The sequence below is a fragment of the Agelaius phoeniceus genome, chromosome 19 (genome assembly GCF_051311805.1).
Source record: "Agelaius phoeniceus isolate bAgePho1 chromosome 19, bAgePho1.hap1, whole genome shotgun sequence".
In the NCBI taxonomy this organism is placed as follows: Eukaryota; Metazoa; Chordata; class Aves; order Passeriformes; family Icteridae; genus Agelaius; species Agelaius phoeniceus.
The window spans coordinates 5603691-5631419 of record NC_135283.1 but is presented as its reverse complement, the minus strand read 5'-3'; the positions used below and the strand labels follow the sequence as shown (position 1 = coordinate 5631419).

The 27729-nt window shown below is 47.6% G+C and overlaps 1 protein-coding gene across 2 annotated transcripts; it reads right to left on the bottom strand.

Annotated features, from left to right (window-relative positions):
• Positions 1-701: 701 nt before the first annotated feature.
• Positions 702-27729, bottom strand: HID1 (HID1 domain containing). Of its 2 annotated transcripts, XM_054645019.2 has the most exons (19): positions 27500-27729; positions 20287-20436; positions 17819-17989; positions 15055-15168; positions 13337-13443; positions 12746-12862; positions 11799-12021; positions 11342-11398; positions 11106-11246; positions 10627-10717; positions 9828-9979; positions 8557-8635; positions 7806-7970; positions 6467-6694; positions 5855-5988; positions 4284-4364; positions 3807-3898; positions 3326-3484; positions 702-2861 (listed from the first exon to the last, which is right to left on the bottom strand). In XM_054645019.2, exons 1-19 carry the CDS (start codon positions 27563-27565, stop codon positions 2798-2800), a joined length of 2391 nt encoding a protein of 796 aa, XP_054500994.1. In that variant the 5' UTR covers positions 27566-27729; the 3' UTR covers positions 702-2797. The 2 variants fall into 2 exon arrangements, with proteins under 2 accessions (XP_054500994.1, XP_077044268.1); XM_077188153.1 differs by lacking the exon at positions 20287-20436.

Genomic DNA, 27729 nt, shown 5'->3' with positions numbered 1-27729 from the left:
GTGTTTGGGCCCATGTCAACAGAAATATGTCATGAGAAATAACAGCTGGATAAATTGGGCTCCAATAAAGTTAATTATTATTTTCATGTCAGTGTTTGTACCATGGGATCCACAGGACATACATGCTAATGTCTGACCTCAAACCTTCTTTGTAGTGATTGACAGCCTGGGGACAAGGAGAGATGGCACTTTGTGGGTGTACCCAGTTTAATGGATAAAACACTGGTTTAAGTTACTGAGCTTTGACAGAGCAGGTGACTTTGGAATGAACACTGAATACATGACTGAAGACATGATCAGCATGGACAGGAATGAAGCCCACCAGCTCCAACTCTCACCTGCAGCCACCACAGATCAGATAAACAGTCAAGGCCCTCCATGTCCTTTCCTAAGAGCCCCTAGGGCCAGGGTGCCTGTTCTACAGGTCCCAACTGCACAAAGGTTTTAGCACATGGTTCACTAACTCAGGAGACTTGATCCTGTTTGATATTTGATGATGCTATAAATACAGAAATGGCCAAACCTACACAATTCAGGCTCATTTCCCAGAGTCAAATCTTCATTTTTCATTATTAAAAAAAATTACCACTGCAGTGGAAGCCAGCCCATGGTCCCCTAGAGGCACAAAAAAAACCTCAACATAAAACAAACAAGATAATAAACCTCCCTCTGCGGAAGGAGGAAAAAAAAGTACCCAAGTGCATGTTTCAGTTAATCTTTATCTTTCTGTCCATAAGTAAGCAAAGAGTTTACAGTGCAAGTTGATTTCCACAGAACAAGGATCAGACTCCAAACACCAAGAAACAAACAAAAAGGCTTCCAGAGGAATTCACAAAGAAATAAAGCAGAAAAGAGAGGACGGAAGAGATCATGAGAACCAGCAGATCCATGGGAGGGAAGAGGCAAAGCACGTGGGACACGGGAGGCCCCGTTCCAGCTGTGAGGTGCGAGTGCCATACAATCAGAGTCTGGCCCCACCAAATCACATTCTTATACATGAGATTCTCCAAGTGAAACAGACCCTGTTTACACCTGAACAGAGGTGGGGTCAGGATGGGAGTAGTGCTGGGTGGCAAAGTGGGTTGGAGATGGGAAGCAGCTTGGGGAATAACCTCTCTCTATTTCACATATTACTTATCCTTCAGATAAAAACTGTTCCAATTTTATTTCACTTTCTACTGGCCTGGGACTCCACTCTCTCTCTCAGTGCCCAGAGGAGGAAACCACCTGACTACAGGCCAGTGGGAGCCAGCAGCACACTGGAGCAGCTCTCTGGGAGACGATGGTCACGCTGTTACCACTGCAGCTGCGAAGCTTAGGCCAGGGTTACAAGTCACAGAGTGTGTCACACTGTCCCTGTACTTAATGTGACAGACCTGTTTCCATGCAGTCATGCCACTGGGCCTAACCTGTGGCAAACAGCTCATGACCAGCAATCCTCCCAAGAGCCTGAATAAAAGAGCACCAAGAATTATGCTTTGATGGAAAGGTCTCTGTTCATGACAGGACCCCTCATATTTCATTGCCTAAAGACGACGTGGATCTAAGACAGCAGCCCCTCCCAGCAGAACATAACATTTGAATCAAACTTCAGAGTGTCCCCACTCATCAATGTGTAACCCCACGATGCTAAACCAAGCCAGCAACAGCGATCTCCCACCAATTTCCATTCTGGCTTCCCAAAATATACACATGCTTGGGACCCAATACATTCAAGATCCAATAACTTGGTCAATAAGCAAAATGCCCTGAAGAATTCAACTTTGCCTCAGCACTCTCCACTCCTTAATGACATGGAGATGCTTTTCCTCCTACAACTTCCAAATTCCTCCTACAACTTCCCTGAGTGCCTCCCTCAAACCCTTGCCTTAACAGTAGTGTGCAAAAGACCCTTCTGCTCCCTGCATTGCATCAGCCTGCCAGGCAAAGATGGAAGGATATGGTTCCTTTCAAACCCAGGTGACGGTGTCCTTTCAGCTAGCGGGAGAAGACTTAAAAGCGTTTAAGTCAGGTCTCTTCTCTTTGCTCTCACTGAGCCAGTCCCTTCCTCCCTGTGTGCTCACATGCATTAAACAGGGCTTTTATAAGTAAGACAGGCTCCTTTGCAACAGTCCACCATGAAGGACAGGCTGGTGGGCTTGGAAGCCAAGGAAAAACTTCTGACCCACACCAACAAAACTTCTCAAGCAGCTTTCCAGGAAAGGACTAGAGAGATTCAGAACTGAGACACAAAGTTCTCCTTCAACATCTCCTTTCATTTAGGTGGGAAAGACTTCCCTATATGCAACTGAGACACCAGGGAGACACCTGCAGCCAGAAGGGATCCCTGGAAACTTTACGGAGCTACATGGAAGTAACTGCAGTTTCCAAACCCTGTCTCCTGCAGGAATAGCAGCTTCTCCCTTTGTACCCAATTTACAGCTAGTCTTTTTCAATTAAATGCTGACTCTGACCAGGGCAAGGACAGGGTCAGATTGCTTTCCAAACCACATCCAGAAGCAAAAGAGTAACAGAGGAGCTAAGAACAGTCTGATTTCTAGTGCAACCACAACAATGGACAATCCCTTAGATATCTTTAACTCAAGGTTCGTGGTGAAGGGTGAGGGAAGAGAAGTGAGCTGGGGGGAGGGATGCCCAAGCAGGTCCCGATTAAAGCTTTAAATGACAGGGAGGTAAATGAAGTGATTGTCCTTTTGGTCTCTCAGCTGGATGTGAAATGAAGGAATAGCTGTGATGAAGCAGCACGCCACAGTCCTTAGATCCAGTGTATTTCTCTCAGTAGAGGTAAGTGTTCTCTTCAGACCCGTTGAATTTCAAACAGCTTAACATCTGTGTCATACCAGATGGGGGGATCCACATTCCTGAGAGAGAAAGACAAGAGCGACTTTACTCCCTGTGGCCAGTTACATAGAATTCAAATCTCACAGCCATGATTACAGGAGCTGGCTGCACAGTGTGCCTTCAGCTTTGCATAAAAGGAAATCACTGGTTGAGAGACAACACACCTTACAGGAATGACAGTATCTACAACATCCCACAAAGCCAGAGCTTTGCATAAAATCTCTGCACCAGACCCTCTGGGCAGCTTTTCTATTCCCTGCTGCTGCCAGTTCCCAAACAAGCAGCACTCCCAGAACAACTCCCTTCATGTCACCCACTCAAAGTTTTGGAACAGCTGATACACCCCAGTCTGTTCCAAGGGAAAAACATCTTTCTATCCTGTAAATATGAGATAACCCAGGGCTGGCTGAGGGCATGCAATTCTCTCTGTAGGCCTCCCAAAAGTCTGGAAAAGAGCAAGCCAGGCTGCACCCAGCTGGTTTACCTCAAATAAATAACTCCCCACATGTAGGTGCGGAACCACATGGCAGTGCCCGAGTTTGCCTGGTACTTGCGGATGAGAATGGGGTGAGGCACTGGTAGCAGCCCCACCAAGGTGCCATGCTGCAGGAACTTGAGGATCTCTGACTCATCCGTGAGACCCCTGCCAAGACACAGACCAGGAACATCCTTAGCATGTCCCACAGACACCTCCAAAACTGCTGCAGCATGAAGGACCAGCCTAAACAAACACAGGTACTAAGCCATGGCCCAGGAGAACACACCCCCTCTCCTCTGTAAACAGAGTGGAGAAGGGATCAGACAAACAAGATGTTTGGCAAGCCAAGTAACAACTCTACTGAGCCCAGGATGCTTTCAATTAAACTTTACAAGGTTTCCCTTACAGGCCCCCAAATTCAAACTCTGCCAACCTCATATTGCTCCTTAAACACCACACAGCCCTTCCTTTCCAAAAATCTCCTTACTTGTCAATGCAGATCTTCTCCACCTGAGGGACCAGCACCTGTAAGAGTCGCATGATTGTCTGCAGGGGGAGCTTTGACTTCCAAGACATCACCTGTAGGTAGAAAAACAGCAGGGAAATCAGTACACTGCATTAGCAGGTTTTTACAGCTTTCTCCACAATCTCTGCAACAAATGAAGTTTACAATAATCACAAATCTGGTGGGTGAACTGAGTGCACAGGAGCAATACCATAAATCCTGGAGCACTAGAATTATGAGGCACCCAATAAGACCAGTGGGATATTGGTTTGAAACAGGAAAATAAAATATTTCTTTGCAGATGTCAGTAAACTAAAGTTCTGGAGCTTTGACCTCAAGTGCCTGTGAGGAAATGCTGCTCTGGGAAAGCCTCTGATGGCAGGGAAGGGGCAGGGTGTGTGAGGCATTTCTGCCACAACTCTTTCTCATTATTTATTTCCTGTGTCCAGATGCCCTTACCCAGTCAGGAGTTGGAGTCCACTGTCCACTGGAGGATGCACTAGAGAGACGCCTTCGATCCCTCCGGGAATGTGATGCCTCCTATCAATAAACATTATTTTTAACAAATAAAAGCAAACAAATGCTAATCACACTTAAGAGTACGAAATACAATCCATTTTCTGCTGATATTCTCCCCAGATTTTCTAGACCACTACTGGGAAAGACAGCTCAGCCTGTCTGTAGAGCATGTCAAACCCACCCAACCTTCATTCACTAAACTCACGTGCTCTCACCCAGAGAGCGGCAATATTTGATGAAGCTGGAGGACCCTGTGGAAGGTCACAGCTCCAGTCACCACTGTTGACACTCTGCTGGAACAATCCACAGTGACAGAGTTAAAACAGCACTGACAAGAGACTGTTCAGAAGCATGCTTCTTTCTTTTGGCACAGAGATGATATAGCTAACGGCCACAGATTTTTCAGCCTCTGTCTACTGAGTATCTCTGGGATTTTTTGTGTCCATTCTGGAATATCTTAAAGAGCATTTTTCCAAGGGTAGGCTCCCAGCAACTCCTATCTAACAACTCTCGCCTCTTGAGGAATGACACACTCAACCTGGCTTTCCATATTCATGGTGGGAAGGAGAGAAGGAAATAACCCTCTAAAACCACTGTCAATCTCTGCACAAGGTGAAAACAGAGAGGCTTTTTCTTTAGCAATGCTCCCTGACCATTCACTGCTACTGCATAGAGCTGACTTCTCTACAAAACAAATGGGCACAGCACTTCCTTCCAACAGCCACCCTGCAGCTCCACATAAATAGACTCATTCACTTGTCACCTTCTCAACCAGCAACAGCCAGCTTGGGGTAGAGCTGTGCCAGTGCTTTTCCAGCTGGGGAACAGTTTGAGCCAGCTGCTGGACACAGATGGAATGAGCCATGATTATGTTTCATGGGCTGCTGGAAGAAGAAAACTTTCCACAAGTTCCCAGTCAAGATCTCATTTAATTACAACATAATTAATTGTGTGCTTAAGATGTCTCGCTAGCCACAGTCTTCACCTGGTACTAGGGAAGGCCAGGAAGGGTAAGAAAATTGGTCCTGGAGTATTTGGGAATTCTGTACATTCCATTTATTCAAGGCCACTCTGAAGGCAGCACCTCAGCCCAGCCTTCATGGGAACACATTGTTCACAGCACCAGCGAGTTAAAAGATTCTGGTAGAGCTCTCCATCCCAACGGAGATGAAAAAGAAGCAGCAGTAAGAACCTGAGTTGGAAACATCACGATCAGGAGGTTTCATGGACATCCTCTGGCAAGTCTGCACTCACTGCTCTGTCATAGTCTTTGTGTTAGAGAAAGCTCACTCAAGTGCCCCAGCTCTTGTGTCATAGCATAAACATGAAACACCCAAGATGATGCAACACCCATTCTGGACCACGTTGTGTCCCAGCACCCTGCACGTGTGTACACTGCCTTTAATGTGATGCCCTTCTTCAATGGGCCAACAGACCTCTTCTTCTAACCCCTCATTTTGTTCTCTTCACACACACCTAGACCTTCCCTGCACACCAGCATCCAGCCTTACCCCACTCCATGACTCCCCATCACTCAGGGCCACAGGTGGGTTTCCCTCTGGTGACAGCTGGGAAGCCTCAGGCTCCAACGAACGCATGGTCCCATCCTCTGACACCTGGGACTTCTCTGTGAGCTTGTCAATCCCTGTGTTCAAAAGAGGAAAAGCTCAGAAACACAAGTTAATTAAATAGGTTTAAAAGCTCTTCTCTACCCCACTATGCACAGATATCCTGTGTCTCAGCTGATACTGGAAAAGCTCCCCTTTCAACAAGAGAAGCAAGATTTAGCTTTGATTTCACAACCTCAAAGGACTTTTTCTCTATGAAAATGCTCCCTGAGAAGGAGGAGGAACACAGGTTCACATGGATAGAGTTAATCTGAGGCAACAGGTCAAGATTAGGACAAATGGTCTTATGGACACTAAGTCTGAGAGGACAGAAACTCAAGGCAGTTTGTTTGTGATCAGCTTGGGCCAACTGATCTGAAACTCAGACTGAGAGGCAGTTAAGTTATTCACAAATGTAAACTCTTAATCACTCCACACCCAGTGAAAGGGTGAGTCCACACCATATCCCACAGAGAAAACAAACCTCTCCTGTCCCAAAGGTAAACTAAAGCTCACCTGGAGTAGCCACCAGACTGGTCTTCAGTGTCCCTGGCTCAGCAGGGGCAGCAGGACGTGACCCTTCCATGGAGACCCCGTCCTGGGAGTTGGTGCGAGAAATGGGCTCGGGGGTTTTCTTCTTGCGCTGCAGCCCCTTCTGGATGGACTGCGAGTCCGTGGGCAGGTTGGCCAGCTGGTGAAAGACATTCCGCTTGCGGATAACAGCATAGACCAAATTGGAGTTCCCTGGAAATCACAGCAACAAAACAAGCAGAGAAGTAAGGCTCCAAGAGCTCTGCCAACCCAGCACAGCTCACTGGGTACACAAAGTGCCTTTGTGACTGCTCCCACCCACAAAGGCAGTGGCACAGGGAAGAAAGAGCAGAGCTCAATATCCTCTTATCCATTACAAAGCAGTACAGAAAATTCAGTGAAATCTTTCCTAGGCTGGAAAGCTGACAAGAAATGGTTTGGTGAGGGATATTCAAAAGAGAAGAAAAAGGACAGTTTAAACCACATATTAGCATCTATTTTGGAAGAAAAGGTTACTAACTAAGGTTCAACATTCTTCCATCTTCAAAAGAACTCACAAAACAAATCAGGGCATTTAATCTGAGACACAGGCTTGAAATAGCAAAGCCTAAAGGTCAGAATTCTTACTGCCTTCAATATGGCACAGAACAGAATGAAACCATCCTCTAATATAAAACACAAATTACACCCACAAAGGCTGCTTTTGGATTTGGCAATTGCCACATGCAAGATTCCCATCAGGGAAGCAGAATGGCCATTCTTGATTTGCAAATTTAAAGCAAAACACTAAATTTTGACCAGGTTTAGAGACCTTACTTTATTATTTATTAGGCAAAAGACTGCTATTAACAGGGAAAGCATAAGGCATTTCCTGGAAAGTAGCAAATATCAGAACTTTCTTTTGATGAGGTGGTTTGGTCTTCAGCCCCCAGAGATCTGCCAAAGCAGAACTGAGAGGCACTTGAAAGTTGTTTTGTCCCATCACCTACATTGCTGAGCAACACGAGCAGTTTCACAGCAATATCCAGCCAGTCACAGCTTATGAGTTACACACTCACTTTCTGTTTCTTTTCCTCTCTGTGCATGTCACCTTCTGCAGGAGGGCTGAGGTTATGCTGATAATTAGCTGCCATCTCATTTTGTTCTAACCAAATCTACCTGGTCCAGGACCCCAATGGTGATTGTGTACTAACCAAACTTACTAGTCCTATAATAGCTCATTTCTACACTTCTCACCTCCTCTCCTTGGACTTCCTCTGAACTTCCATCTGACATTCTCTTGGACTAAACTAGTGCAAACCCACTAAATAAAGCAGTCTGTTACCATCAAACTGGTACTGAATGATGTTGTTGAAAACTTCCAGCAAGAAGAAAACAAGATGGTGGTTCTGGACAGCAGAAAATAGGAACCAGGTGGTGGAAAAAGCCTCCAAGAGATGCAGTAACTTGTTAGCAGCCACCATGGAGAGAGACTTCAGGTATGGAGACACTGTGGAAGGCAAAGCAAATGAAAACTAGGGAAAGAACCAAGATGATATTCTCAAAAATACACCACTAAAAATGTTGCTTTTATGATCTTCCCACCCTTGCACTTCTGAGAAAGCCTCATGGAATAGCTGAGCCAAATGGTTCCACAGAAACATTTCCAAATACAAAGCAAATGAAACAGAGATATTGCCTAGTAAAATGAGGCATTGCTGCTTTTACAGGATTTTGTTTAGTCTTACACTAGTAACACCATCTCTGCTTTCCTCCCGAAAAGCTTCGCAACTGGAGTTACCTGGGCACTCACTAAGTCCAAGGGAAGTACCACCACTGTGAGGAGGTGGCACTCCCTGCTGGAAAGGGACAGTACTGCCAACTACCTTCACAAGGCCTGCTGGCAAATGTCCTGTTGCCTCCCCAAGGGAGCTCCAGGACTCTGCTGTCCCTCCTTCTGCCCCATCTGACCATGCAGGCAGATCTTATCTGCACTGGCCAGTGCCCTCCAGTAGCAGGGGAACACAGAGAGTGGCACAGGGAGAGGGGAGTGAGAGCACTGTGAGCTGTGTTTTCTCCCCCCACGCAGTGCTCACCGTTCACAACGATGGTGAGCAGGCAGTCGAAGAGGGGCTGCAGCCGCTGGTGCCCGCTGGTGATGATCTTGTGAAAGACCTGTGGAAGGAAGGAGCTCTTGAGCAAGGCAGCACCTTACTGAAAGCAGCCTCTCAACCAAAACCAGTGCCACCCCCACACTAATCGCTTCCTGACACCATTCCTACCTAGGCATGGCCCTGCACACTCCACAATTACACAGGTGGGGAAGGCTGCTCTCACTGCAGACTCGCGCTCCAGGAGTACAAGCTTTCATTTACAAGGAATCCTTTGGGAATGTGATTAGGGCCCTATAACACTGCAAACAGAAACTGACTGTGAGCTGTTCAACAATGTTTAGGCAGCCTGGGACAAAACTAAACCACCAGGAAGTAAGAGACACCTTCACCTCCAATAGACTTTGACTCTGAACCCTTATGATAGCTGCTTGAAATGCCACAGAACTAATCATTTTACATTTGATTTTAGTGCAGACTTCTAACTCAAATGTTTGTCCTATTTTTAATTATATCCTCAGACATAGAAAGATTCAAGTGCCTTGTAACCAGTTCAGGCATTTGCAATCTTGGCCTTCCCACCTTTATCTGGCATGTCCTTAGAGAAGTCCTAGGCATAATTAAAACAAAGAGATGATCTGAGATTAATGGAATGCAAGAGCAAAACACATAGCATCAAGAGCAGTTATGGTGGGCGGGTTTCTCCCTACTCCTTTTAATAGGAATCTCCTCTTGGAGATTTATCAGAAGCTGCTGAGAGCTTCCTCTCTGTCAAATGAGAACATGACAGAAGGGAAGCACCAGAGGCTTGTATTGCAAAGCACACAGCTGCTCATAGGCAGTGTTGTGGGCTGACTGAAAGGTCAATGAAACTTGCAGCTACCCAAAGCTGTAGAGCTGAGCTTGGTATCACTGTTGTCCTCACTGACAGATGTGCTCCACACACCTCTGTCTGCCTGGGACAGAGCCAGATCTCCTGCCTTCCCTACCAGCAGAGTAGAGGGCATGCACTCACCCCCTCATGACAGCAGTGCAGCACCATGAGGAGTCCTGTTCTTTGGGATCATTTAATGCAGATGGAATTACACCTCATGCATATGCACCCTGGCAGATACATCACCTCAGGTTAACAGTGTGCATCCCACACACTTCCTAGCTATTTAGTGGGCTTCCAGTTTAGGGAGGGCGAGTATATTGAAGGTGGACAATGATTTGTGGAGCTAGGAGGGTTCAAGAAGTGCTGGAGCTGTACTCACTATGATGAGCAGGTCAGCATGTGTCCCTGTGAAGACAGGGATGTCCATAGGCACTCGTACAGAATACGGCTTGTTCAGTCGCACCCCAAAGTTACGCTCCCCACTGAGGAGCAGGAGGATAAAGACCCCAATGTGCATCAAACCCACTCGTGCTGCAAGGAGAAAAAACAACAGAAAAATATGTCACAGAGAGGCCAGTGGAATTCTGTGAGAGGCAGTGAGAAGGGAGGAGAAACACTATGGGACTGATAAAAAATTGCACAGACTAAACCATCCTGATAAGGGACACCCCACACAGTGCTCCCTTCATTGTCAGCACCAGTGTCCTTCCCAAGCACATCTATGTTAAGTCTTATCGGTGTTACGTCTTGGATGCTTTTCTTCATTATGTTCTTAATGTAAACCTTTCATCATAGCAGTGAAGATCTGACTACTTCTCTGCACTACACAATGATGGAGTTATGCCTGATTTACTCCCTACTCTGCTTTGGCAAAGCAGATTAGTCATTTTTCCCTCTTCACTGGATCAGGGACACAATTTTCAATAAGAGGACTCAAAATGTTAACACATACTAAGGAAGTATTTCCCTTCCCTATATTGCAGGATAGATTGTGTACCGATTCTAGCCCCCTACAAACATTAAAACCCAATTAACCAGACAACTCCACTCCATGTCTATAGAAGGTCAGGAACATGCATTCAAAATGCTGTCAACTGGTAGGGAGGGAGCATCTCAAAAACATTCTAGCCCAACTGTCGAGCACAAATTGTTCCAAATATTGAAAATAACCAACTTACACTGGTCCGCTCTGGCATCATTGAGAAAATACAAGATTGGGACAAGAATGTCCAGAACATCGCTGCTCTTCAGCACAAAGAAAAGGAATTTCTGGAAGAAAAGGGAGTATTTCAGACAATCATAAGCATATACCCTGCACCACCCACAGGACTCAGGACAGACAGTCTCTAGTTAATCAGTCTGTCAAGAACATTAGAAAGGCTGGTGTATGCACTACCTCATCAACTCCAGTGTTACTTGCAGAGTTATTATAATACCTGTTGCAGAACCTGCCTCCAGCACAGACCTTCAGGAGCTGCAGCCCCTCTCCCAGGCCGTCTCTACAGCCAGACCCCCAGCATCTGCATCAGTGGGGCTGATGACCACAGCATCCCAGAGCCACTGCCAACTACCCACCACAGCCCTTCACCAGGGCTTGCTCCAGCCAGAGTCACAACAGCCAAGCTGGGGTGAAGCTCAGCAAGAAGCAGATCCACACCTTGTTGAAGTCACAGAGTTTCCAGAAGAGAACAAGGAGTTCCTGATGGAATTGTATCTTCTTGGCAGAGTTTGGCAGGTAGGTCTGGACCAGCGGGTTTGATAACAAGCGAGCCACTCCTTTCAGGATGAACTGGAAATCCTGCCAACAGATCAGGAAAGAGACTGTGGTGGGCCCAGGGCTAATGCAATCATCATGAAATCAGACAGGGAACAGTGCAGGAGGGAACACGTTACCTCTTCCCGGTGTATCCTTGAGAGGTAATTCACAAACAGATTGTCTGGTCCGGGAGGCTGCACTCAAAGAAAAGGAGGGAAATGCTTACTGGCAAGGTATATTCAGGAAGCTGAAGTATAACCACCAAGGTTTCTCACTTCAGCTTTCTGCTCTGAATAATTCAGCTTTAAATGCAAAGAGACAGAGCACTGCATGGAATAGTAAAGTCAGGGGCTTTTCACTTACATGCTCCTGATTTAAGTCAGAGATCAAAATCTAGTATTTTGATCTGTATAGGTCTTTAGTGACCACAGGACTGAAGCAGGATTGGAACAGAGAGAGCAGACTGCAAGGGGAGTAGCAGTGCTACTCAACAAGCAGTGCTGGGTCCTACAGCTCAATATTCAATACAAGCTGGTGTGAGAGGACCCCAGTGAGTTCAGGAGAGCAGCAAATGCAGATTCCAGTATCACTCACATCCACATCATCCATGGCTGTGCCAGTGGTTGTGCCATCCACAGTGGGACTTGAACTGGTGGAGCTGTCATAGTCCAAGGTGACGATCAGCACCTGGGCTGCCTCCTCCACCAGGGGCTCACGGTAGTCAGAGAAAAGCAGGTGATTGTAAGGAATCCCATAACCCACAGGGTCGTAGGCACAGACAACGTTCAGGAGCGAGGTGAAGAGTGGGAGTGCATGTCTGTGGAGGAGAAAATGTTCTCAAGAAGGCAGCAGCAGGAAACAAAAGGCACTGCCTTGGAGAGAGACAGGCATTTCTCTCCCCAGGAGCCTGGGGCCATGAAAAAACAATCATTTTCTCTAACCTGTGACAGCAGTCCATGATTGAGCAGCTCAGACCCAAGAGCCAAGACTCTAGCTCCCAGCTGGGCTCCTGGACTACAGCTGAGAGGGGAGGGGAGGTGAAAAAGGCCATGTGGGCTCCCAGAGGAATCATGTGCAAAATGTGAAAACGGGAAAGGACCTCAAAGCTCTCTAGCCTCTGGAAAGACAAAACTGTATTTCTTCAGCCTCCAGCCAGGTTTGTACTCCCCTACAGTGAGTATCACCGGAGGAGCTGGAAGTCCCAGAGGTACAATTTCACTAGAGGGCGGCATTCATCCGCCACCAACACCACACTCCCTTCCCAAGGGAACAGCAGGGAACGGGACCTGCCATTTCCCACAGGGCAGGGATCAGTCCTGCAGCAAACTCCAGCGGGCACCGTGCTCAGACTCTGCTGAGGAACACTCCTCACTAAGCTGAAATACTAATGGGGTGCACATGAGACAGGGACAAAGTAAAAGAACAGCCCCTGGATGTTGGAGGTAACAAGTCCTATGGTTACCCATTACCAAAACACTCCATGGAATGGATTTGAAGATATTTCTCCCCCTGGCACCCAGGCCCCCACCGTTTACCCTCACCTGTTCTCTGTAGAGCAGAAAAACTGTACCCAGGGGTTGGTGTTGCTGCTGTCTGAGGAGGGAGGCAGGTACATGGCCTCAGAGAAACAGGTCAGCAGCAGCTTCAGCAGCTCTGTCCTGGAAGGAGAAGTAAAGGCCTGGAGCCATTCAGGAGCAGGGACTGGGCATAGGAGGCACAATCACCACAACAACATGCAAGGAAGGCTCAGTCCCGTCTAGAAAGTCCTTCTGAGGGAGAGCTAAGCCCATTTAATTTCCTAAGCCATACTGCTGTCACCGGCACAAAGCTAAACAGAATTGCTGCCTTACAAAAAAGAAATCCAGTACAGAGCTCCTTGGCATTTCTAGAACAGCAGTGTTTACCCAGTTCCTGCTGCAGACAGTCTGACTCCCACCTTACATTATGAAAAGCTACTCAAAAGGTCAGCTGGCTTTTTTTCTGTGTTGTCAATCCTGTTACCTTGGAAAGGAGCAAGCAGAAAGCTCCTTGGGAATCATGGATACTCGAGGAGGCAAAGAGAGCTCATCTCCCCCAGATCTCCCTTTCCTGAGCCCAGTTTCTTTCCATTTGGCCTTAGCAGAAGCTCTTACCGATTCAAGTCATGGATGTAGTTGGGCTGTGGAGAATGAGCAAAGCCCACTCCCGCCTCCCAGATGTACTCACAGCTGTCAATGGAGTGGATATCTTCTGCTGTGTCCTGTGGGAGAAATAAGAGGTTGAAGCACAGAAGGCAAGAGCTAGAATTGGCAACAAGGGTGCATCCAAGGCAGTTCAGCCCCTCTCTCTAGAAAAAAACAGCAGAGAAGCACCCAGACAATCGAACTGTACAAAAGCTCCCTCCCAGGCCTGAAAAAGCAGGTGCTGATGTCTTCAAAGAGCTCAGCCTTTGCAAGCAAGGGATAAAACACAGAGATAAAAGTACTGTGCATGATGGAAGGAGCCCACATTTCCAGCCACAATTTTAGGGCTGACTTCAGTGGGAATATGGGTCAGTCCTGTGTCTTCTTTGCCCATTGTCTCACAGTTCTTCCTCTTTGTGGTGCTGGTACTTCAGCCAACATCCACCATGACCTGTATCTCTGGGGCCACATGCTGCTCTGCCATGAACAGAAGATGATGGTACCCATCTCTCTGCTCTTAAGCGGCAGTCAGACCAAGCCCAGAGAGGAAAAGTCGGCTCAGCAAAGACTACAGAGGCTGCAGGCAGCAGAAGGGCAGCCAGCAGCAAGGAACACAAATCATTCACAGTCTCAGCGTCTAATTCCAGTTGCACAGAATTCCTGAAAAACCAGTCTGGCTGCTGCCAAGGGAAAAATCACAGGTGCAAGTGGTGGGGGGAGGCTCTCCCAGGAAAATCCATTGTCACCCTGACTTGTGCAATCCATCCCAGGTGACAGCACTGGACAGGAAGTCCATCTGTTTCAGCACCACTTACTCATAGCACATGGGTAGCTCTGATCCAGCCTTGCCCCTTCAGCCCCAGGTGACAGATTTCAACTCTCTACTACTCAGAAACCCCAAGCAATCAATTTAGTACTCAGATTTGTCACAGAATTTTGCAGCCATCAAACATATCATGGTTTAGCATGCTCATTTTTAGTTTGTGTCAGATCTATCCCAAAAAGGAGAACTGTTTTTTTTTTTTTTGTTTATAGACTGAACCTACAAAAAACATGAGAGTCACTTGCAGGGAAAAAGGAGGAAGATGCACCACAATCTGTTCTCTGTTCTTAGCACACCTGGTAGAAGATCCCTGCTTCAGGAAACTCCTCTAAGGTACAGACAGTCACCACAAGGATTAGAACATATTTAAATGTCTTTGCTGCCACATACAAAGAGGGAGAAGAGGTGGAAAGACACAACAGAGGCCATCTACTCATTCAGATCACAGCACATATGAACAGACAAACAGCTGCTTCCTGCCCCAGAATGCACCAAACTGCCAGAGAGAGGAACAAGGTGCTAAAGGTCTCTGCTCTGCTGGCAACAACAGAAGAGCAGTTGTTTGCCATCATAACCACCTTTTCCTGAGAGGTAAGCTGTAGTGTGGGGGTAGTTGCCAGCCACTCCATTTGAGACTCAATCACACTGCAACAATCCCCAGAACATCTGTCTTAGAAGCCACAAACACCATACCATGAACCCAAAATGATGATCAATATCACTCACTGTAGGGTCAAGCTCAGCAAATCTGTATTTTCCTGCCTGCAGGCTTGCAGAAAGATGCTGGGGTTTCCCAGGGTCCCCCCACACCATGCACCTAATATGCCTCTATACAGATAATCTCATGATTCAACTTCCAACTCACCACCGTGCTCCTCCGGTGGCTCTGGACAGTGAAGTCGGGACAAAAGAGCAGATCTGTGACAGCGAGGAGCAAGGACTCGGCCAGTGGCCGGGCATTTTCATCATCTTCATCTCCCTGAAGTGACAAACAGGAGAGCACTGTCAGTTCAGGGTGAGCAAAGAGCACACAGTAACACCAATATGCCACAGCACAAGAAGATACACTCCCCAAAACACATAGGGAGACAAGACATTACACAGGAACAGGAGGGAACAAAAGAACAAAGGAACAAAAACCCAGACGGTACAGGAAAGAAATTTCCCCCTGGATGGTGCTGAATGAACAGGAACAAGCTCTTTAATGACAGCAAACTGAGCAGACAAAGGTCTGGAGATGTCAGGGAAAAAGAAGATTAGCACTGGGTACACCTTGCCAGGTGGCTTGGCTTATTGAAGACAAAAGGGAAGAGAAGCATTGACAGAGGAGAGGGTGTTACATTCATGAAGGAGGGTGATTTGGATGGTGCATGGAGACAGCAATAGGGAGAAACCAACCAGCAGCAATAAGGTAAAAAAACCCTCAAAGTTCTTTCTGCATGGGCTGCCCAAAACTGGAGGTGACAGAACAGGGTGAGGCAGTGTGCATCAGGCAAGTGGCTGTCCCAGCCTGCCACGGCAGAGTGAGCAGAGAAGACTGTGCCATCTCCAGCATTCAAAGAAATCTCTCCAAGCACACATGGCTACTCCTCTGCAGCTGTTGCCACGGGAAACCTTGCCAGATCCTGCCTATCAAAGAGCATCCTGCCTGGGAGGCTTTCCCACCACACACCGGTGCTGGAGGGAAAAGCAGAGAGCAGGAATGGCAGGAGCTTATCTACCTCAGCCAGGCCTCTGTCAGCCTGAGCACAACACACAGCTCTTCAATCACAGCAGGCAGCTATGGAGATAATGGTCTGTGTGGCTCTGAATCTGTCTTGGTGACAGCAGAGAGGATACCACAAACAGAGCCCAGATATAGGAACAGGCACACAGAGGATGGATGGAGCCAGCAAAGATGCTTTGACTTCTGCTCACAGTCAGAGGTGAAATGACAACCATTAGGGTCCAAGGGGATTTCTTTTCCAAGACTGATCTTTACTAAGAGTATCTCGACTGCCAGAAAAAATGTCCCTGCAGGCTGCAGGTATACCACATCCTAAATGGTGACACACAACAAACCAGTAGATCTGAACACAATACAGACTCCCATAGAGGAGGGAGAAGCCATGGCTCCAGGAAGCTCTGCCATCCATCACTCCATCATGAAGCAGGTGAAGCATAATCACAGAGATACTTACTAAGTGTCCAGGCATACCATCATCTCCAGTTCCCAGACAGAAATCAGCCACCAGACAGCAAAGCTGTTGCCCCAGATTAGATGTGACCCCAGCTTCCCTAACATCTCAGGGATGTATTTGTTATCCCAGCCTTACAGGTTAAACGACTGAGCACACCGAACCACAACAGCTCCACCCACACTCAGGAGGGGTCCCCAACACAGTACACATGGACTGGGCTGGATCACCTTGGGGTGACTCCACCACTCAGAGGCTGAGAAACTCTTTTCTAGGTGCTGAACAAAGTGGAAAAACAGGAATAACAGCAGCCTGGCTGGATCAGAGCACCAGGCACCCCTGCATGTTCCTTCCCAAAACATTGTTAAGCCTCACCAGCAATTCCTGACCCCTGCAGGGATGAAAAGACTGACAACCACCACCCTCCCAATTGCACAAGTCACAAAGCAGGACTAGCAAAGACTTCCCTTTTCATCACCTAGAACTTCCTTTTGATGTGCCCTCAGGCAAACCAGATTAGAGGTGACAGGCAGAGACAGCAAAAGGTGCCACTTTACACTGTACCAACCACTGCCAACCCTTCATAACTGCCCCCAAAGACACTGCACTGCACTTAGACTCAAGAGAACCACATACTTCAGTACAGGCACACTGACCTGCAGATCAGAAACTCATAGGAGAGGGCTCTCTATGCACAGAGCAGCTGCTGAGGGAGCAAGAAGGCAAATACATACTCCTGGTATAATTCAGCTGTGCTCTCAGTGCTGCTACTCTTCCTATTTGCAGAAGATCCTAAAGCACTTTCACCCCGCTCCTTTGAGAGATGCAAAAGAGCACTATTGAGCTTGCTGTCCAGACAAAGAAATGTGGGGAGGCTGAGATACTCCCCAGGGTTATGCACTTCACTGACAGAGCCAGAAACACAACCACTCTTTAACCACTCTTGCTCAGCTGTGGGCTTCATCTCCCAGGTTAGGCCCCTGGCTAAACTGTATCACTCAGCTCATAAGCAGGGTATTGAGTCATGATGCCAAGAGTTTCTCTGGCACCCTTCACTTTAAACATGACATTGTAAAATCAGTGCAAACAACACCCTGTTGCATTTTGATTTGAAACTTAAATCAACTGTAATTAATGGAACAAGGACATTTCAGTCTAAGAAAATCATACAGCCTTCACTACAGCTCTCATATTCACTAAGAGTCATACCTCCAGTTGTACTGGAGAAGTCTTTCCTCACATATCAGTGTTCTCCTACAGCTACACACACAAATGAAATACCCAGAAGATGCAGCAAGAACCAAAGGAAGGGAAAGAATTTAGAAAGTGACACCTAATTTCTGACCACATAGAAATAATCAGAATAAAACTGCCCCCAAATACACACAGTGTCTCCTCACTGCAGCCACCCCATCACCCTCCAGAAAGAAGAATAAGTGACAAGAGACAGACCCCTCCTCGGCCAGCCCCAGGGACAGTTGACCAGAAGAAACCTCTCCAGTCTGGGTCCTCAAAGATGTAAGGCAGGATACGGGTGAGCAGCCGACAGCAGTTCAAGACAATTTGTCTTTCCTTCTCTGTGTGGCAGCCGCTCTCTGCTCCCTGCACCAGCTTCTCCACAGCCTGAAGGAAACAAAACCAAGGAAGGCAGCATTAGCCTGGGCACAAGTTAGCAAGAGCTAGGCAGGTCTGTCCTGCTAGTGATCTCACAGATCTATAAGCAGTTCTTGGGAGTCCATTTGCTCTCAGTTTAATGGCACAGTGGCTGTTTGAAACTCTGTAAAAAACAGGGTTAATGATTTTAAACAGACCTTCTTGAATTTCTGCTGTTTCACTGCAAGAGACCTCAAATGCCAGGGCTAATCCATGCAGCACATGTGTGGTGCCACGTGAGACAGACAGCCAAAGCACCAGAAGGCTCCTTCCAGCACTGCTCCATGACACTATGCACTGAAAAGGGCAGATGAGATTAATCAGCTGCAGCAAGTACATGAGATGCAGGCAGGAAGGACCAAGGCAGCAGCACTGTGCTGCATCAAGGGAGGCGCTGGCAGAAACACACAGTGTGACAGTTCTGTCTGTGTGATTACAGCAGGGACCTCTCCTGACTCAGGAGGCGGCAGCTAAGCTGCTGCCTGTGTTATGTGTAGGGATACAGCCTCCAGCAGCATCCGTCAAGGTCCTGCTGCAGAAGAGAGTGGTAGCCCAGGTTTCCCCACTGCCCCTGTGAACAGGACTGCTGCTCTGGAAAGAGCTTCTGGACTGAGACTCTGCAGCCCATCCAGTGGCTGCTGCCACTGCCAGTGGAGGGTCACTGGGCTTTTCAGAATAGATGAGGGTCTCACCAGGCAGCAACTACAGCCACAGGAGGCAGTGACAGGAGGTTTTACCCACAAACAGAAAAAAGCAGTCTCTTTCCTCCACGGCTGCCCCCACTTGCTCTTAATCCCTGATCCCAAGGGGAAACAGAGGGGAAATGAAAGCCAAAACATTTAACAAGGATTCACCTTGCTGCTTTTTAATTCATTAGGTCATGTGTCCCTGCTTATTTTCATGGCAGACTGCCTGGGTCACTGACTCTGCCAGCCTGCGTCACTGCATTAATGGGTATTTAAGTGCTGTTTGTCCCAGCCTGTCACACACTAACTGAGCTGAACGATTTCTTCAGGCACACTTATGACTGTACAGCCTGAATCTCCAACCATGACTGTAAATGACATTTCTTCACAAACACACAGTATTGTTAAGTCCAGTGGCAGATTGCACATGGCACAAGTCAGGGTTCTCAGACGGGCAAAAGCACTGCTAGAGTGGGCCCCTATGATACTGATATCCCAAGATCTAGAGCTCATGCATAAACAGTCCCGCAGTCACAAGGCCTCCCAACACACCTGTTTCCAGTAGGCAGAAGAGACTGTATTTTAATCTTGGTTTTGGAAGAAAGAAAACACAGAGTCAAAGGGGTTACAGATCTTCTAAGCCCTTCTCGACTCCCAGATAGCTCATTGCCAGAAGCCAATACAAGGGAATAAACATTGCAGTTTTCCTCATGTTCATATTTTTTTCTCAAGTATCCTCTACATGCATCTGTCTACAATTCACAGTCAGAGGTACCTTCACTATGATTCAGTAAGTCTCATTCACATACTGTAGAGGAGGAAAGAAAAACAGGATGGCAGCAACTATTTAAAACTGGAAAAGTGCCATTCCAAATGTTTTAAACTACAAATTCAAGGCTAGTCTTGGCATGGCTCAAATCAGGAGTATTGTTAACACCTGCACTTTCCCAGGCAGCATAACTCTCAGGCTGTTGTTCACCAGCTTGACAATTTGCCAAACCTGGCAGGGTAGGAAATGCTGTTCAATGTCCCTGTGCTCCATACAAGGATGCGATAACACCAGAAGCAGCATCAGGAATGTTCTGTTATCCCAGCAGAACAAAGAAAAGTCTTAAGATTATTTTTTTTCCTAGACTTTTATCCAGGCCTTTGTGCAGTGACAGTCTGCACATCCCCCTGGGATCTCTCAGCTTGAAGCCAGAGTGGAGCATGGTGAGGTACAATTAGGTGCAGACAAGGAAGAGGATGTTTCAGCCTCACCAAAAATATGTAGCCTTGCTACAAAGTCCCCTGAGCAAGAAGCAGTTTATAGATATAGAGCAGGTAAGACCCAAGAGGACAGAGCGAAGGGGACAAGAGGAAGGGGACAAGAAGAAAAAGGCTCCAAACTGATCAAACACCAGCTATGGTCTGTCCTAACCTATAAGAGGAACGCTGAGGAACCCTCAGAAGGAGACAGGGACAAAAGCAAGAACATTCTGTGGTACAAGGTACCTGTTATCCCTTGGAAACCACAGTGCTGTTGATCCAGGGACACCCCTGCTATCACAGCTCCAAAGAATAAAACAGCACCAAACTTACTTTGTAACACAAAGTTGCCAAATTTGAAGGCGATTCTTCTCTCACTGCTCGGATCTCTGCAGCTGGTACAAGAGCAAAGACATCCTGCACTGAAGTGGCTGTGTCTGCCCAGAACTGGTCCCAAAAGGCATTATCCGTGGCTTCCACAGGCTGTGGAGAGACAAATGTGGTTACAGATGTGGAACTACCATTCCATGTGATCCAATCATCAGCAATTATGCCTGACTTGCGGATGGGATGAGGCAAGAAGAGGTTCAATAAAACATATTAGCACTGTTTTATATGTCAGCCTCTGTTTCCAGGGCTTAGGATGATTTATCTCCCAAACTGAACATTCCTGCAGACATACAGGAGGCTTCATGTTTGTCTGCAACTGCTGCTAATAATCCAAGATCTTCATCACTGCACATGGGCCAGGCTGTCCGTGTGCACTCTGCCACCTTCAGAACAAGTCAAGGAAGCCCTGAGTGTGCATTGGAATTACTTCTTTTGTAACCAAAATCTCAAGGAAGTAATCAGGGACATCTCATTAGGGCACAAACAGAGCCATGGAACTGATAGACCCACCTCAAAGCACTTACAGATAAAATGCAATTGATCTTTCTGAATCAAATATTTATAGAGAACTGGACTCAGTGCAGCTGGTCGCTGCCAAGGCTTTGTTCTTAAAAAGCACTAAGTGTGCCATTCAAAGAGGAGATGGAAGAAGGAGACCAAAGAAAATCCATTTCAAACGTGTGGTCTCAGAAGCTCAGCCCCCAACCCAGCCCTGGGAATACACCTCTTTCTACTACATTTTCTGCTAATACTTGCCAAGAGATAGACACTGCCCAAACACAGCTGCAAGAGCTCATCCCACCCAGGGGTCCAGCTACAGGGGCAGGATAAATACATGCCTGTTTATGACAAGCAGTGTGAAAGAGATGGACCCATGATTGCATTCAGAAGAGGAAAATGTGAGCTTTCCCAGAGTTTCACCAGCCATGGTGTGGACATGCTGGCAGGTCAGAAGAGCTGCTCACCTGAGCACCCCCAGCCCTTGGCTTGGGGCGAGGAGGAGCCTCCTGCCTGCGACCAGCACCAGCTCCAAAGCAAACAGCAGCGCTCACTAAGGGCAATAATCAGCACCACTGGGTGGGTCTTGCAGGTCAGATATGAAAGGGGCAAAAATATGACTGTGTGTTTAATTGAAACAACTCCTGCCCACTCCCAGATGTGCGGTAGAAGGCAGGAAATTTGTCCAGCTCTGTGCTGTGTCTAAATGCAGCTCAGATGCCACTTAGAGGAGAACAGGACATTCACAACTGACACAGGGAAGTGCTGCATTGCCCTGTTTGCTGTCACCTCCTGAACTAACAGCCCCAGCCCACAGGCATGCGATGTGTCACCACCACCGCAGGCCAAAAAGTGAGAGGGGCCAGCTACCTCAGACTGGTACAGCAGGTTATTGCCCTGCAGCTCTTTGCCTTAATGCTTCACTGCTGCTGGTCCTAGTCCTTCCAGTCATGCAATGAACCAGCCCAAATGACCCCCCAGTCTTTAAAAACAAAACCAGAAAAAAACTCCTGTGTGTTCAGACATCTTATTAAACTCAACCCTAGTGTTGAAAACATAATTTATTTCACCTGGACACCAAAGCAAGACCCCACCAAACCTCTTCCCAAGGGAAGAGCAACTTTTCCCAAATGGTTCAAGATCACAGGTCCTCAGAGGGGATCTGTAGGAACAATCCAATCCAATATTCACAACCTGACTTTCAGCTGAGCATGTGAAAGAGCTGAGCTCTTTGTAACCTGGGCATGAAAAGCTTAAATGGAATGGATATTTTGCACATCTCGTCTCTAATTGTACTCCTCAAAAAGAGCCAAGTATTTGGAAATCTGATCTACGTACTGCATGAAATACCCCACAAATCCTACACCCTATTTCAAACCACACACCACAACCTCATGTAGAACTGCCACATGTACATCCTGGCTGCCTGCCACAGCCACTCCCACTGACGACAGCAAGCAGCAATTGCTGCTAATTGGGCATCATGCATAAATAATGCCTTCACTCTCATCTAGAGGGGGAGCAGAAAACCATTTCCCTTCAGTAGACACTGATCCCTTTACCTCCCACTAGCCTGAGGCCTCCTCAGAGGTTGAACACAGCCTCTGTTTTACAGATGGCAGCCCAACACAGATTGAGGAACTCTGACTGCAGTCCCTTGGAGCAGGGAAGCACAGGGGCAATACCCTGAGCTGCAACATTGGATGTACAGCAGCATTCATGCTCTGCTGCCATCTTGGCAACCAGATTACCCTGAAACACTGGTACCCTGCATTTTTAATAGCTGCAGCAAGTCAGCTCTTCATCAACAGATGGTATCCCATGTACAATCCTGGGACATGGATTCAGTACTGAGTCATTCACATCCCCACTGCCCCCCTGTTTTAATTACAGCCTGGCATCATGAAGCTACTCAATCCACATGATATTCACCTCCTTGACAGAACATTACTGGCTGTTTTTAAGCTGATTGTTTTCTGCATGCAGCATCTCTGGGGATCTAAATATCCATTTCCTCAGCTGAGCTCACCCAACAGACTGTATCCAGCCTCACAGAGGAGAGAAATACAGACCTAGATCAGCCTTGTTCACCAGCCAGGGATATCTTCATTTGGAAATGTCAAGATTTAGGTACAAGTGTTGGTACAGCACACGCTGCAGTCACAAATCCCAGAGCACTCCTAGCCTTGACAGTGCTTCAGCCAGAGAGCTCATGAGGAGCTGAATCCTCACCACAGGTAAGAAAGAGCCTAATGTTCCTCCAGCACAGTAGATAACCAACTCTGCACCAGCAGAGCAATGAGGGTAAGAATTGAGGGATCAGTAGCTTGACTCTACTCTGGAAACACAACTGGCACATCTGGAGAGCAAAGGATCTTCCTGACCCACACACATCTCATGGCAGAGGCTGCTGAAGGTACAGAACTGACTGGCAGAGAGACTCTGATGCCCCAAGCCAAGCTCCACAAGGGTGAGGTAACTGTAGAGCAGAGTGTTGCTGAGGATGCAGTGGGCAGATCCGAGGTGATGTGACAGAGCGGGCAAGGAGGGAGACTTTTGCCTTCAATTAAGACCTTTCACCTGCACACTGGCCGAACAAAGATAAAACCAGTCATTCTGGACACCTCCATTCTTTGTTTTCTACTAGTTGTAAATGTTGTGTTTCAGGTTCTTTGAAGCACACCACACACATGCTGCTGAAGTTAGGAAAGGAAGACACTCGGTTTGCAAGCCTCATGCCAGTTACTGAGCAGAGAATCACAGCCTGAGCAGGCAATCCCCTGACAAACAGGATACCTCACAGGAAACAGGAAAACAGAGAGGGCCTGACCATGTCCTAAAAATAGGAAAAGCTCCCAAGGCACAGTCTCGCCTATTTGTTACTGTCCTCAGCCTGACACCAGCACCACCTTCACTTTCTCTTTTAGACACAGCTCCTCACAAACTCCAGCAGTGTGTGTGTGCATTTGTACCTCCTCCCGACCAAGAGCTCTCTGTGCTTATGACTTAAATCAAATGTCCATTCCTGACAATTCCTCCAACAGGCCCCCACTGGAGGACTGTCCTAAAACTAATTCTAAGATTGCTGCAGATCATCAGCAGAGAACAAGGGACAAGCAGCCACTAGCCTTGCTCAGTGTGTACTCTTTTTGCTTCTTGCCAGCATGCCAGCTAAGCATCCCACCAGCCACGGCAGCAATCCTTTGGAGCAGGGGCTCTCCTTTATCTGGGGCTCAACAGCAAAGCAAGTCCCTCGTCCCTGCCCTGGGTTTCCAGCCAGTACTGCACAAGCTCAGGTGATCTGTTACAGCAGTTGCTCCTTTCCACCCCAAATGTGGCAGAACTGTGATGTGGCATCACCATTCATGCAGCACCTGATTGAGCTTTAGATCAGGTAACCCTGCAGGGCCAGGGATTAGTTTGAGGCAATTCACACATCTTTGTACCACCTGTTTGTGCAAAAGGAAAGCCTCTGGACAGACTTATTCTAAATATGAATAACTACTAAGATTTTATCCCTCCAGCCAAGGACAGCACCTCTACACAGGCTTCAGAACAATAATAATTTTTTTTCTATGGGATCTTTGCAGTCAGCAGTGCAGAATCAATGAGACTTCAAGTCTACCACCAGTTCTGTGCTCTCACAGCAGAGACAGTGTTGCAAAGCAAACTGGAAAATGGGATTTGTAGAAGTCTGGCAGGGAAAGACCAGGACAAAAGTCAGCTGTGTCAAGTGTTAGTTACAGCTTTGCTTTTAAGACAACTTTGCTTTTGATCAACCTGAGACTCCTGGACAGCTGAGTCAAGCTGGAACACTGAAAGAAATGGTCTGCCAGGGACCAACCTTTCCCCAAGCACAAGATATGCTTTTATCAGACTCAAGCTAACAGCCCATTGTACTCCTGGATTTCCACACCATGGAAAAGGAAAGGACTGGGGTTTGTCCCTCATGTTTGAGTCTTTCTGTCTCTTCAAAAGCAGAGGCATAGCTCCCATTAAAATCTAACAAGCTGGTACACAAGATCAAAATTGCTTATCTTCTGGCTGGTTGCTGGCAGGAACCCCAACTGATTGGGAAAAGAAAAGGTGGTTCCCCTGCAGTTAAAGCTCCCAGACCTGCAATTGACCAGCCCTGACGAACTGTCATATCCTCAATCCATGTTCCCTTCATCTGTTAAATAGGCAGCCCTTTTATGGGCTGTTTGGGAGGGCTCACACATTCGCTATTATGAAGCACATCTGTTTTATTATCAAAGGGACGGGCCCTACCAGCATAATGTGTGCAGAGTAATGTAATATATACATATAATATAAAAAGCCTAAAGACCATTTCTCCATCTGTGACTATAAATATATATCTGTAGCATAAGTTAATTTCTTCCTTCTGGTAATACTGCTGGTTTTAATCACTGAAATAATTCTGAAGTGATTTTTCTTTTTTAATACTCTTACACCTTTACAGTTTCTCTTTGGCAGTTAAAAAATCAATTAAGTCAATTCCATTTGCGTCCAGACTTGGTTCCACTTTCAAGTTCTGGGCACCACATGTGCTGTAAGCATTCAAGTGTTATGTTCCTTACAGATTTATTTAACTTTTTTTAAATGCTCGCATGGGAACACTCATTTTTTAATTAAGAAAAGTCTGGAGATTATAAAAACTTATTTTTAAGAAAAAATTAACTTCTGTGCCAACTGTAAACCTTCACCAATGAGTGAACAGTGACTTTGGCTCAACCACTTCTTCCCAACAGAGCCTTAGGAAGACCTCACAGTGCATTCTGAGCTCAGAGTTTCACGTTACAGATGATTTGGCGAAAATCTCTTTGTCCAGCTCCCTAATGTCAGAGGAGAAGGCTGCAAAGCAGGAGACAGGCTGCTGAGAAGCAAAGCATGTTGTGAACCAATAGCTTGGAAATATTTGGCTCTGTCCATTACTGCAGCCTGGTTTTGTATCCAGGATCTCATGGACCAGGAGGTTTTGCTGCTGGTAAGAGATCAGAAGGCTCCAGGAGAGCCCAGTCATGCGTTCTGCACAAGCAAACACTGGTGCCCTTCTACAGAATGTAAATATGGGAGCGCCAACACCCCACCCTTTTCCACATGCAGTCAATCTCACCTAGATCACAGAGACATGAAATGAATCCAGCCAAGAATGAAGCTTTTACTCCTTCCTTTTTATTCGGGGCCCCAGTGAACCTTCTTCCCTTACACAGGTCGATAAACCAGGGGAGGGGAGCGCTCTCGCCTGGGCTGCTGATCCAAGGGATTGCCTCACAGGATTTTCTTTGTGAACAGCAGACTGGGCAGAGCCCTGTAGGCTTGATTTACCACCCCCCAATCTCACTTTATAAGCACATTTCCCCATGAAGGAAGGACAGCCCAAAGCTAAGGATACTCTGAACTATTTGGAATGCAGAAGAGACTTTGGAAGAACCCCTTAAAACATTAATTCCCCCACTTCTCTCTTTACCTACATTCACAGCTAGTAGTTTTTAAGAATATATTCACAAAAGCCATTCTTTAGCAATGCAGATAAATGTGACACTGCTTCAGAAAGTATAAACATGTTTTTTTCCAGTCTCTTTCACAGCCTTATCCATCTATAATTCAATTCCCAGTAATAGCCTCTGCCTCTTGAGTTTTCAGAGATTTTCTCCTACCACCCTTTACCCCTTTGCATCCATACCCTTTTCATGTGAATTCATTCCCCATCATTAACAATCTTTCTGCCATGACCCCCACGTTTTCTTAGCAGCTGCCTTACTTCTAAAGGTGGATCATAACAGCTGTTCTCCACTGTAGCTCAGAAGAACACAAGATGGGACTCCTCAAAAGAGCAAAATCCCTCTGCTCCTTAGACAGAAGGAGATGCTACTAATTTTCTGCAGGTCTGCTACTGCTACTGGGCACTCCACGTAAAACAAAAATTAAGCAAGCTCCCAGGACAGGCACAACATATGTTAGACCTCTAGACAGCGACCCTCCCTTCACACAGCCCTCACTTTCACTTAACTCCTTCTCCACCTCAGCCTGCAGAAATAAAGCCATAAGTCAGAGATGGAAATATCTGCTGCCAACAGCACAGCTGCCCAACAGCACAGCTGCCCAACAGCCCCTTCCATCAGATATTACCTAAAAACATGGCAAGGTTCTCCACCCATTATGCGCGGGGGTGGGAGAAAGGATACAGAAAAGGGAGCAGTGGCAAACCGTGTGATGTAAACCTGCAAGCGGAATACATTAAGAGCTGTGGACATCCCTTATGACAGTAGCGTCTGCTCTGTTAACACAAGACGCTGTTCAGCAAGGCACAAGATGTCACCAGAGGCGGTGACAGGGCCCGGCCACGTCTGGCAGCTGCCCCGGGGACCGGCCGGTGCCCCTCCACAGACCGGTGACACGGCGATAGGCGCAGCCTGCCCTGAGCCCCACGGCCCCGGCCTTCGGGCACGGCCTCGCTGGGAGAGCCTGGCCAGGGCCGGCCGTGACTGCAGCCCCGCTCCCGCGGGGCCCCCAGCGCCGGCCTCACACGCAGGGACCGCGCACAGGAGCGCCGGGGGTGTCTCGGCCAGGGCCGGGTGTGAGGGGCTCTTCAGGGCGGCGATTCCCAGGATGGCGCGGCCCCCCTCGTCGCCCCGCCCGAGATGGCGGCCCTCACCTGGGTCTTGGTGGTGAGCTGGATCACCGCCTTCCTGAAGTTGAGCTTGGAGTCGGCGCTGCCCATGGTGCGGCCCGGCTGCGGGCAGGGCCGGGCAGGGCTGTCCCCTCACGCCGCCGCTCCCCGGGCCGCCGCTGACGCCATCCCCGTCTCCGCACCGGCGGCTCCCGCTGCCTGCCTCCCTCCCTCCTCCTGTCAAACCGGGGCTCGCCGGTCCCGGCCCTCCCCCG

Bases quoted from the DNA above. Each gene is read 5' to 3' on its own strand.
- HID1 (XM_054645019.2), bottom strand. From the start codon at position 27,565: ATGGGCAGCGCCGACTCCAAGCTCAACTTCAGGAAGGCGGTGATCCAG. The intron at 9,980-10,626 runs GTAAGTTGGTTA...TTCTCCTTGCAG, and splicing joins TGATGCCAGAGCGGACCAGT to CACGAGTGGGTTTGATGCAC. The intron at 8,636-9,827 runs GTGAGTACAGCT...TTCCTTCCACAG, and splicing joins ATGCTGACCTGCTCATCATA to GTCTTTCACAAGATCATCAC.